Raw genomic sequence first — 11,517 nt, forward strand, 5'->3', positions numbered from 1 at the left:
CTTCTATTCATACAAGGCAGGCAAGCAAGTTGACTATGGATATCTTTTATCATTTTTTTTTTAAAAAAAGCAATTTGACTGTACATCCGAATATTTAGAGTACATTTAGTATTTTGTATTATGATAATGATTGATTTTTAAAATGTTTTTGTTTTGAAATGTAATAAAATAATATATATATTTTTTATTTTTTAAAATTTATTTTGATATCTGCACTTCAAAACAATCTAAAAATACTCAAAAATTAATAATTTAAAACAAAAATATTTTTTAATTTTTTTCAAAAATATTTTTCTACCATAAAAACAAACAGGTTCTCCAACGTCAAAGAAATTATAACTTAGCATGCCAATAACAAAACATAGATTCATTAAAATAAAACAATTTGAGTTGTGCCTAGTACTTTGTAATTAGTGTTTGATTCTGCAAATTCTTTAAATCTAATTTCTGTTCTGAAATAATTTTTATTTTTATTTCTTAGGGACTATATATATATTTTGCTGTCAGATTGATCAATGAGTTGTCTAACAATTTAATTTCTCATCAAACCATATTGCATGCACCTGGTTGATCACTTGACTCAACATGGATTTATTTATTTATTCATGAATTGCTCGGCATGGATGTTAATTAGTTAAAAGCTTCAGCAGATCGAGAATCAGTTCTACCAAAAAAGAACCCATTACCCCACGTTAGACCATGATCTCGAAGAGAAATGGGCGGTCTTACTGGGGAAAAAGACTAACCATGCAACAAACTAAATTACTGCAAATGTAATTATAAATACGTACGTGGAGCATGATCTAATTAAAATCTTATTATGTATTTCACCTAAATTTAGAGAGCACGATTGAGTGGGAAAACAAACCTTATTTTAATTACGTATATAATTAGTGCTGGAAAAAAACTAATTATGGAAATTTAACTATTAAATTGGAAGCATAATTAAGAGATCTAGTGTACTCCACGATCCAGTTTAAGGTTTGGATTACATGTTAATGAGTCAATCTAAATAAAAAATAAATAAAATGATATCATATCTTTTTTTAATTGAAATAATTTTTTTTAATATTTTTATTTCTAAAACTAAAACAATCTCTTTTTATAAATATAAAAATTGTAATTGAGATATCAAGTTATTAAAGCTTTTCTAAGTCAATTACTTGGCCGGTCCAAAAAAACCTTAATTAAGGTTCAGGTCATTATATCATCGGATAAATCTATCGGATCAATACACGAGGAGTTTCAAAATAGTATTTGGGAATGCATAGTATAATTAATTAGTGACTCTTCCCATCCAATTATCTCATGTATAATATATGTGAAATGATTGGTATTTCATAGCATTACATTACACAACTAGTTCACACACACAAAGAGTTTCTCCAAAAACAAAAACAAAAAAAATTCATAATGTGAAGTCACGAAAAGAAAGGACGAAATAGAAAAGGCAATCAAATCTAAATTAGTACTTTGATTGGGTAATAACAGCACATGCCATCAATGGGGAAAAGAACCTAAAATCTTGAAATCGAGGCACGAAAAGAAAGGACGAAACAGAAAAGGCAATCAAATCTAAATTAGTACTTTGATTGGGTAAAATAATAGCACATGCCATCGATGAGGAAAAGAACCTAAAATCTTGAAATTTGATCACGAAAAGATTGGAACGAATTAAAATTTTCAGCTCAGAAAGATAAGGGTATGGACACAGATATAAAATTCAAAGCCTTCTACAATAAATTCCACGATCCCAACTACAACCACTCTAACCTTCCCATTAGTATTTTCTATATATTTACACACAACTGTTTGTTCTCTTCATCCCCATCTTCTTCTTTCCTCTCAGAAACCAATGGCGATTTCCTCAATCTCTTTGTGTTATCTTCTGCTCCTTCTCTTCGTAACAGGTAAAGCATTTGCTCTCAAATATCTCATGACATCTCTATGTTGGGACTAGAGTCTTGTTTTTTGAAGAAAAAAAATCATGTTGAAAGATCATATATATGCATGTATTTAGAGATTGTCAGTGATAAAAAAATCTTGGATTCTTGATTGATATTGTGGTTATTAGATTGCAGCTAAATTAATTAGCAAATTAAACCATTCCAAGTTGTAATTAACTAAGAGATGATTATATATATATATATATATGTATAAGTTGCCGTATTTACAAGAACTGATCTCCACATGTCTATGGCTGATTTCTTGCAGGCAACGTAGGTAATGCTACCGTGTTTACTCTCCAAAACCAGTGCAGCTACACCTTATGGCCAGGAACTCTCTCTGGGAATGGAGCTGCCACTCTTGGTGATGGTGGTTTTACGTTGGCACCTGGTGCCTCAATCCAGTTCCAGGCTCCACCCGGTTGGTCAGGCCGATTTTGGGCCAGAACTGGGTGCGTATTTGATGAATCAGGCAGTGGAAAGTGCGTAACTGGTGACTGTGGTGGCACTCTAAACTGTATTGGTGGTGGTGCTCCTCCCGTCAGTCTTGTGGAATTTACTATTGGGACAAACCCTAATGACAAGGACTTTTATGATGTTAGTCTCGTGGATGGCTACAATGTTGGCTTAGGCGTCAAGGCATTGGGTGGCTACGGTGATTGTCAATATGCGGGTTGTGTTTCGGATCTTAATGGGAACTGCCCCGCGGAGCTCCGAGTCGTGGATTCTGGCTCAACAGTTGCTTGCAAGAGTGCTTGCGCAGCCTTTAACGCCCCCGAGTTTTGCTGTACTGCCGATCATGCCACGCCACAGACTTGCTCGCCAACGCAATACTCGGTGATGTTCAAAAATGCTTGCCCGACAGCATATAGTTATGCTTATGATGATGCCTCAAGTACTTGTACTTGCACGGGTTCTGATTACTTGATCACATTTTGTCCGAGTGGTTCTGGATAATTTCCTGTCATGTTTCTTGGTAGATGATTATTTTATAAAGAATACAATCTTATTTATAGATCTATTTCTATGTGGGAATTCATACATTTGCAAGCAAGCAATTTTCTCAAGATTATCATATGACCATATTTAGCATTTTTCTTTCTTGTATTATTGGTTGTTATAATTAATTTGTTGATAATATTATGTGTTAGTATTATAGTTTTCTTAAATGTTCTAAAGGTTCCTTTGGCTCAAGGCTGGCTTCTCTGGTTGGAATGGAAGTGCTCAACACCATTCAATTAATAAAATTTTTTATTAAAATTTACTTGACTAGATCTTGACCGCGATGTTTGACAAGGTCAAATAAGTCATTGTTTAACCCATTAAATTATTTGTTATTAGCATAGTCAATATTCAAAACACCTTGAAAGAAAACCAACTCAAATGATCATTTGAAAGTTGAGTTCATTATTAGTGTTTAATAACTATGGTGAAAGCTGCTAAAAAGCCTGTAGGAGGCTAATCGGTTCTACTTAAAAAGCCTATAGTTCAAGCCATTAGCCCATGATTTCATAGTCAGCCACCAAAACCCAGCTAAACAAGAAGCATAAACGCACCCAAACCCATTTTTTTATAGTCAAAGAGAGACAGTCCCTGCTACAAAGCAAAAGAAAGAAGGGAACAAGCCACAAGAGTGCCTAGATAGTGCAAATAGACCGAAAACAAACTAAACAAGGATTAGCTATAGCATTTGAACAAGGAGGATTGAGAAGTCTAGTCCGAGTCCAAGGCTTGTGTACGGTTAGAGCTTGTATTGGCGGGCCACCGTACGTTCCTTTCTCTTCAAACGAATGAAGTATGATTTACGAACAAGCGTATCAGGGCAATCTTAAGAGAGCACAGACGGTTTTTCTTCTGCAGATTTGTTTAACCTCTTGGAATCACAAAGACCAATCACCAGACTGCCTAGTTGGATTCAATTTTAGAAGAATTTGCTACTGTGTAGTTTTTATACAAGAACAATAAAAAAAACAAGTAATTTCTACCTCACCACCAAAGCCACAAATACCACCTTAAGACTCTCCAGCAGTGGAAGCAAGAACCGAGTTTCTGAAGCATTTAGAATACAGGTGGAGCTTCAATGGTGAAGGTAGACGGGTCTACTGACAGTCAACAGACTGCATCATAAAACTTGCAGTTTCACAAATCAGAACCATATTGCTAGCCAAACGAACAGGGAATCCACCAAGTTCAGATCAAGAAAGCAGGTTACAGGCAGGCAACGTGTAATTTGAGATATGGGTTCGATTGGCATAACCACCATTTTCATCTGACGCGTTAACTTTCAAAACCCTGTATCCGACTGAACATTAGGTGACACCTCGCAAAATTATAAAGAAAAAACTGGGGGAAGAAACAAAGTAGACAAGGCTTTTCTATAAAGGCCTTCGGCCAATCCTCTAATCACTCGTCAACAAAGCTTTTTACCTTCCTTTCTTTTTTTTTCTTTTTTGTTGTTTTCTTTCTACATACATTTCCAAATTTCTCTACAAGCGGCTTCATTTTCGAAAGCCAATGCCAATGCCAATGCCACCCAATTTCTTTAAACGAGGGTGAAGCACAAGACCAAACCTACATCCAGGGCACGTGCTCTTCGTGCCACCTTTCCTACAATTGAGCCCTGGAAAAATTAAGAAAAAATCGAAGGGGAAATAAACTACAGCTGCCTATATTTTACAGACATTCCTCTGGACGAAGTATTACTTGAAAACAAACTACTCCGCAGACGACTAAACCATGATACTTTCATCTCACCAGAGCCCGTGCACTGACCCTCCCCTTCCCCCTCACTGCTAAAGAGGGTTTGGTCCGAGCAGTCAAGTGATGCTCCACAAGCTAAATTATAGGACTGACATGCTGAATGACATACCCGGAGCCTGTTGTCACCATCCATGTCACACTTTTGGATAGAGATCTGGTCATTCATGTGGACAAATTTTAGCCCATGCAATAAATCATCATCATGCATGACAAATATTTTATAAATTGATGGGAAGGAGATTGATGAAGAAAGAGGTGGGTGACTTACCCAGCAGGCTAGTCGCTTGGCAGCTGCATCACAGTAATTGCTGCCAAAGATATTAAATAATTTCCGAGCACCACCTGGGAACAATCGGTGATAGTTGGGCATGACAACAACTTCTTCTAGCTGCTGAAGTATGCTTGATTCACTGGGTGCACAGTGTTGGCTGTCACTCCCCAGTACATTTTTGCAAACTGAAAGACTGGACAGCAGAGTTGAGCTGTTCAGACATGTGTAGCCTGCATAGTCTGAGCAACGGAATTCACAAACTCCGTTGTCACAGACCCCACCATGTAGGCTGCATTGTTCATCACAAACAGCTGCATATCATAGCAAAGAGCAAAATTAGAAAGATAATAATTGGAAGGAACATTATCAGGCTTCTCCGAGAAAGATCACATCACCAGTAGAGCAGTCAATGCCAGTGTAACCATTTTCACATTGACAGATCCCATTTGAAAGGCACTTGCCCTGGCCATTGCAATTCCCTGGACAGGAGCCTGCAAAAGAATGAAAGAAATGCTTTATAGAATTGCAAAAATAGAAGTCAATGAAACCAAGATTCCAATCCACTGATTTCAAACTGGTATATTGAAACCTTTATAGGAGCTTACGTTTACTACAATCATGACCATGAAACCCTACAAAACAGTGACACTTTCCATCTACACAGTCTCCATTAAAATCACAAGAACTGGGGCACTGTCCAGGTACAGAAATGGAACCTGTGCTGCAGAGCTCATGGTAAGCAGGACAAATCAGCTCCCCTACAGGCAAGAACAAAACAACAGAAAATACAATGATGAATAGGCTTCACAATTCAATGTGATCAATCAGCTTAAAAACAAATAAATAACTACCGTTAAATCCAGGGAATTGAACTGGTCCTCCAGCTTCTGGACACGCTTTCCAAATACCATCCACAGCAACCTAAAAGGAGGGTCATCAGAATTACATTGAAAAACACACCGTGCTTTTTAGTAGCAGCACAAAAGTACCAATTATTTTCAAAATCCTAAAAATAGACATTCAAGTCTCGTTCAGACCATCCCCTTAGTAAACAACAGCGCCATGTAAGAGGCAAGAAGCTCGTGTTGTGCAATATGGTGCCTTATTCCATGTTCAAGAGGGAAATTAGATGGATAGGTATGTTCAATGGACATCCTACAGACTCACACACCTCCATAGTGAAAGTTTGCTAAACCCTGTGACTGAATTCCTCGACACAAATGTTATTTTCTGGAAAGTTTAGGAAAACTTAAAAGTTCATAGGTCATAAGAACAGAGATTGAATACTTGCAAATATCCAAATCATCACAAGTCGATAACAGCTTACACAATTGCACAAATTTCATTAATTCATCTTTTCAACCCTCTCAAAAACTCATAATTTGTTGAGAAAATTACAGTTTATATGTAAAGTTAGAAGCTCAGAAGCTTCCACAGACAACTGAACAGATCACACTAGCATCTATTAAACTACAGCATGGCATGCAGGAAAATATTAACTGTATCAGAGCTCTGATGCATACCTCAAGAGAGTTATTGACACATCTGTGCTGATAACAACCATTTCCTTGGGTCACTGAGCCCCGGACAAACCCAGAACGTACTAATGATGAGGTCATACACCTACATGCATTATTTTAAAACAGATGATCAGTATATTGTTGCTTAAACTCTTCAACTAGACCCTAGAAAAGGCTCTAATCTAAAATCTCACCTGGACCTACTTCCTCGCACTTCACCTAACATTCTATCTGGCTCTCTTGCACTGTTAGAGTCTGTACAGGATCCATCGGAGTATGCCACAAAATAAGTACAGTAGTCGGCCAGTGAGGACTGCCCGCCTGTGATGACCAATTAAAGAAAGTAAAACAAATTATCAAATTAAGGACCAATCCAACCTGCTTAAGGATATTGATTTATTGAAAAAATCACAGCCTCGTTCAAATGCATATATGTTGAAGCATGGCCAGCTGTTACAAGCAGCTTATGACACCCAAAGACTTGTGTAGAAATAATTGAGGGAAAAAAACATTATCTTGACAAGATTTTGAATCAAAGCAAAGTCTCCATAAGTTGAAGCCACTAAATGAGGATCTCAGATGAAATATGGAATAATGGGAGAAACATGTGGTTAAGGAGATGATCTCCTGGATCTCAACGATTAATCACAGACACGACATGAAATCTAGGCTTAGTTTGATGAGAGAATCTTGAAGGACAGACTGCCATTCCAATTTATATAGGAAAAAAAAAAAACAGGGGTTAAAAATATTTGACCTCCAAAAAACATCAATTTACAATAACATATATAAGAGCAGGAAATTTTATAACTGCATATTCATAGACTAGCAGAGTTGGAACACGGAGCATAAATAAAGTGCTAGAAATAGCAAGCTCAAGAACAAACCTTTATTTGCCTGCGGGAAGTAGCGAGCCCACTGGGGGAGATCTCCACTGTAACTTACAATTGGGCAATAACCTTCTGCCTCCCTGTTGTATGTACAGCCTGACAACTGGGTAGTGTTGCAATGATATGCCCCCTTCCAGAGGTTGCAAGGGGAAGTAAGAAAATCAGTTCCTTGATTTCGACCCCAATCAAGATGATCTGCCATGCTATAGTTAGCTCGGTACCAACCACTATCCTCCAATAGAGCTAGTGTCATTTTTGAAACTACCGATCTTGTATCCACGGATCCTGTCATTATCTCGTTCATCAGAAGCCTCTTTTCCCAATGTGACCCTGCAGCCAAGTTCCCAGATAACTAACAATCACTAAATTGCTAAGAATTACCACATTTTTAGCTAGAATACGGCACGCGTCAGATAGTAACAATAGATTATTGCTCCTCAAACTGGTATAAACATTTTCCACATGTCATTCATTCAGTATTTCTGTTTCCCTAAAATAACATCCTGTCATTTACTGCAGATTGATTTTCAGAGATAGGTGTTGATGCAAGTGCTTCAAAGACAACCAAGATGTCTACAATCTATTTATAGCGAAATTAAATATAAAAAGTAAACACTGCTTGAAATTGAAAAGCATTCACAGAATATAAAAAGAATACCTGATGTGCCACGTCCTCCCCCATCTTCAAGCTCTAAACCTGTAAAATTTTCAGAGAATGCCTGCTAGAAGGAAAACTTATCAAACCTTTGTTGGCTTTTGGGTTGTGATAATCGGAAAGGAGAGTATTTTGACGATGCAAGCATATCCTTGGAAAACTGGTAAGCTGCACAGCACTTACCCCATAATGATGTCGTGAGTGCATGACAACACGGGGAAGAACTACACGTGTTACCATCCGGCCAAGCTTTTCATCCATGAGTTGTTCAGTGACCTGAAACGGCAACATGCAATGTGAGCTTACTGTAGATGTGAAATTCCCATGAAAGAACACAAATATACCACGAAATCTTTTCAAAATAACATTTTTATGGAAGAAAACATAAATAGTTCCCTTGCAAAGTTTTAAGAATTGATCCAGCAGTATATTTGCTATTTACCTTACTGCGCCTTCTCTTTCTGTCATCCCTGAAATGGGCAAAGGCATGAGGATCAAAACCAAGGACATGCATCACCTGGACAAGATTAAACATGATAATCAGTAAAGATAGATCATTCCACAGGTTGCCAATCTTGTTAATTTAATTACGAAATCACCTCATGAATGAGGGTAGCAGAAAGTAAAGTCTCTGCTTCAGCTGTCAAATGGCGAGGGGCAACATTCACATGTCCTGCAAAAGAAATGAACAGCTCAGAATATTTATCACGTGAACAGGGAGATATTGCTCAATGCAAAAAATTGCAGAACTAAGAAATTACCAGCAATTGCACGACCCCATTGATCACGTTCACATGCCACTGCCCATGCAAGAGTGTTGCCGGTGGTAGGTCTTGTAGTCACCAATAGAACCAAGTCCGCATCAGCAACACCCTCTGAACAATTTAAACAAATATGAAAGTTGCCTCAAAATTCAACAAGTGCCACAAAAGCCGGAACAGCAATCTGAGTAGATCACTAAGCAAAAGGGCAACTGAAATTATGATACCTTCAACATATCCATGTGGAAGTTGTACACCTCCATCTTGCCCACATGCAGAATATCCACTCAACCGCAAGTTACCCTTGACAGGCTCAACAGCCAATGCTCCCCTAAACCAATCAGCTGTCTGCCCTAGAGCCTTCACGAAAATAAGTTCTTCAGCTTTATCAAGCTTTTTGGCTGATAGAAATGCAAATTACAGTTTCATGCCTCATGAAGTTTTAATAGTCATCTCAAAACATGCTTCACAGAGTAGACGTCTTGAATTAATTTTATAATGGCTAACCTTGCGAAGACGATGCCTTTTGTCCTCCCCGGAAATATCATCAACAGTGCAATTGTACCAGCAATCACCATAAATTGGAGGATCACCATGGGGATTGCAAGGAGTGCCAGGAAGAGAAGCCACTGGAGGCTCCCCAAGCTGATAAGAAACAAAGAACAGACAATATTACTTCCACAGCTGAAAGTAGTGCACCTAACTGAGCTTACTAAATCAGATATGACACCCACCTTCACAATATCACCAACTTTCCGACAATCTCTATCAGGAGAGTGACCAACAGCGTCATAATTCAAAAATATCCTAATTGGTTTCTTTGCACCTTTTTGCTGTAACGATGATTCTGAGATTCCAAGCAAGGCCCTACCTTTGCCATTAAGGGGTTTAGAGTTACCGGACTGACCATAAACCTGGGGCGTAACAGAGTACACCTGGCGACCAGGTCGTTTCCTCTCTTCAATTATCTGGTCATGAATGCATGAATGTGATACAATATTTTCACTTCCCCTTTCTGCACTTTGCCCTTGCAATTGCTGGCCATGACTTTCAGCATTTATAGCTTGAAAGCATAACAATATCAACGCAATCTGTTTCAAAGTCAATAACAAGCACATATTATTGAAATTACTTATCAAACACAAACAAGTAAATCTGACAGGTATGAACATGAACAGAAAGCTTCCAATTTCAAACACAGATAGTAATAATATTAAAACGAGCAAATTTGCAACAAAAATTGGCCAAAACAAAAAAAAAAAGAATCAACAGATCTTGCAACTCCAAATTCAGAGTAACAATACCAGAACAAAGACCCAAGCTTTGAACTCCATGAGCTCAATTAAGCTTTAGCTCCAAACTAATAAAGCAGCTAATTATAATACTTTTTACTTGAAAATCCTCGAACCCTTAACCGACCCAGCTTATTCGTACAGGCTAAGTAATCCAAATTCTATAACGAAGCTTATGTCCAAAGAAAATCAGGTAACCGTGAACAGTTTCAGAAAAGTGTTTTCCACAAACAAAAGGGAAAACTAAGAAAGAAACAAAGAAAGCGACTGGAGGAAAAAAAACTCTAAACTAGAAAACAAAATCTTTGGCATCTGGCAATCACTTAAGGGTTACAGTTCAGTAATAAAACCCAGAAATTTCCTCTCTTTTCCCTCGAATTCTCAGTAAACAAACAAAGCCGGTGAACTAAAACCCTAAATCCCACATTTCACAGAAGAAAAGCAAACAAGAAGACAGCATTAATATTTACCAAAAAGAAAAGGAACAGCATACCTCGAAAACAATGAGTGTGAATCTGAACTTGGTGTCAACTCTAGTCACCGAACATGAACTAAACTTGTTTATAAAACCCTCCATGAAATGTCTAAAACTGTACAACAAAACAGTGTGGATTCCATCAAATCGCCGGCGATTTCCCGATCCGCCCGAAAAACCGCTGGCTAATCCGCATTTCAGCCGCCCAGACGATAAAAAGCAAATTTTGATAGAATCAAAGAGAAAATAAAATTTTATTCTGATTATAATTAAGTACTAAGATTTTGAATGGTCCATAGTAGTACGCGGGACAAAAGAAAGAAGAACAAGGAGTAGAGTAGAAGGGTGTTTGGTTTTTTTCCTTTTTATGGACTGATTCAAAAACGATGTGGTGGTGTTGAATGCAAGAGGAGGAGGAAGACCACTTGAACTGGCTTGAAATTGAAGCTTTGTACACAGAAGAGGAAAAACTGTGACAGTGAAAAGAGAGAGAGGGGACGAAGTAAAGGAGAAAAGGTAGAGAGAGAAAGAGATGCTTGAAAATCAAATGGATTAGGTAGGGGTGGGTATAGTTGATATAATAATATCGTTGTTTTTTCAATTTTTATATTCATTAATTACTAATTAAATTATTGTTATCGATCTGGTTTAAAGATTTATCCTAAAAAACAAGTGTGGGTTGTTTAATTATAAAAATAATGTTATTTTATTTCTGAAAAAAATAATATTTACCTAGTCAGGTTAAAGTGATGTTTGGCTGGTGTTCCCAGTTAGAAAGAATAAGTTTAGAAAAAATAAAAATATATTTACTAAAGATATAAATAAAGACAAAAAAAATATGTATTTGGCATAATTTTTAAGTAATTTTCTATAATAAAATGAATTGAGTTTTTTAATATTTTAACAAAAAAAACTTGAGAATCCAACTTTAATCTTGAATTTTTCAA

General features: G+C 37.1%; 2 protein-coding genes across 2 annotated transcripts; one reads left to right on the forward strand and one right to left on the reverse strand.

The window, feature by feature from the left end:
* The first annotated feature begins 1,740 nt into the window (after window positions 1–1,740).
* On the forward strand, window positions 1,741–2,961 carry LOC18104999 (pathogenesis-related thaumatin-like protein 3.5). The gene is made up of 2 exons (XM_006374997.3): window positions 1,741–1,910; window positions 2,215–2,961. The coding sequence occupies exons 1-2, from the start codon at window positions 1,856–1,858 to the stop codon at window positions 2,901–2,903; spliced, it is 744 nt and encodes a 247-aa protein (XP_006375059.1). The 5' UTR covers window positions 1,741–1,855; the 3' UTR covers window positions 2,904–2,961.
* A 1,337-nt stretch (window positions 2,962–4,298) lies between these two features.
* Window positions 4,299–11,121, reverse strand: LOC18105000 (uncharacterized). The gene is made up of 17 exons (XM_024585375.2): window positions 10,589–11,121; window positions 9,538–9,894; window positions 9,311–9,448; window positions 9,031–9,163; window positions 8,804–8,917; window positions 8,642–8,715; window positions 8,485–8,559; window positions 8,226–8,318; window positions 8,046–8,106; window positions 7,385–7,717; window positions 6,692–6,818; window positions 6,501–6,600; window positions 5,829–5,898; window positions 5,583–5,735; window positions 5,373–5,468; window positions 4,975–5,288; window positions 4,299–4,860 (listed from the first exon to the last, which is right to left on the reverse strand). The coding sequence occupies exons 1-17, from the start codon at window positions 10,670–10,672 to the stop codon at window positions 4,603–4,605; spliced, it is 2,580 nt and encodes an 859-aa protein (XP_024441143.1). The 5' UTR covers window positions 10,673–11,121; the 3' UTR covers window positions 4,299–4,602.
* Between the last annotated feature and the right edge of the window lie 396 nt (window positions 11,122–11,517).

Source organism: Populus trichocarpa, chromosome 14, assembly GCF_000002775.5.
Source record: "Populus trichocarpa isolate Nisqually-1 chromosome 14, P.trichocarpa_v4.1, whole genome shotgun sequence".
In the NCBI taxonomy this organism is placed as follows: Eukaryota; Viridiplantae; Streptophyta; class Magnoliopsida; order Malpighiales; family Salicaceae; genus Populus; species Populus trichocarpa.

Bases quoted from the DNA above. Each gene is read 5' to 3' on its own strand.
- LOC18104999 (XM_006374997.3), top strand. From the start codon at position 1,856: ATGGCGATTTCCTCAATCTCTTTGTGTTATCTTCTGCTCCTTCTCTTC. The intron at 1,911-2,214 runs GTAAAGCATTTG...GATTTCTTGCAG, and splicing joins GCTCCTTCTCTTCGTAACAG to GCAACGTAGGTAATGCTACC.
- LOC18105000 (XM_024585375.2), bottom strand. From the start codon at position 10,672: ATGGAGGGTTTTATAAACAAGTTTAGTTCATGTTCGGTGACTAGAGTT. The intron at 8,319-8,484 runs GTAAATAGCAAA...TTGCCGTTTCAG, and splicing joins GAAAGAGAAGGCGCAGTAAG to GTCACTGAACAACTCATGGA. The intron at 5,899-6,500 runs GTATGCATCAGA...CCCTCCTTTTAG, and splicing joins GTGTCAATAACTCTCTTGAG to GTTGCTGTGGATGGTATTTG.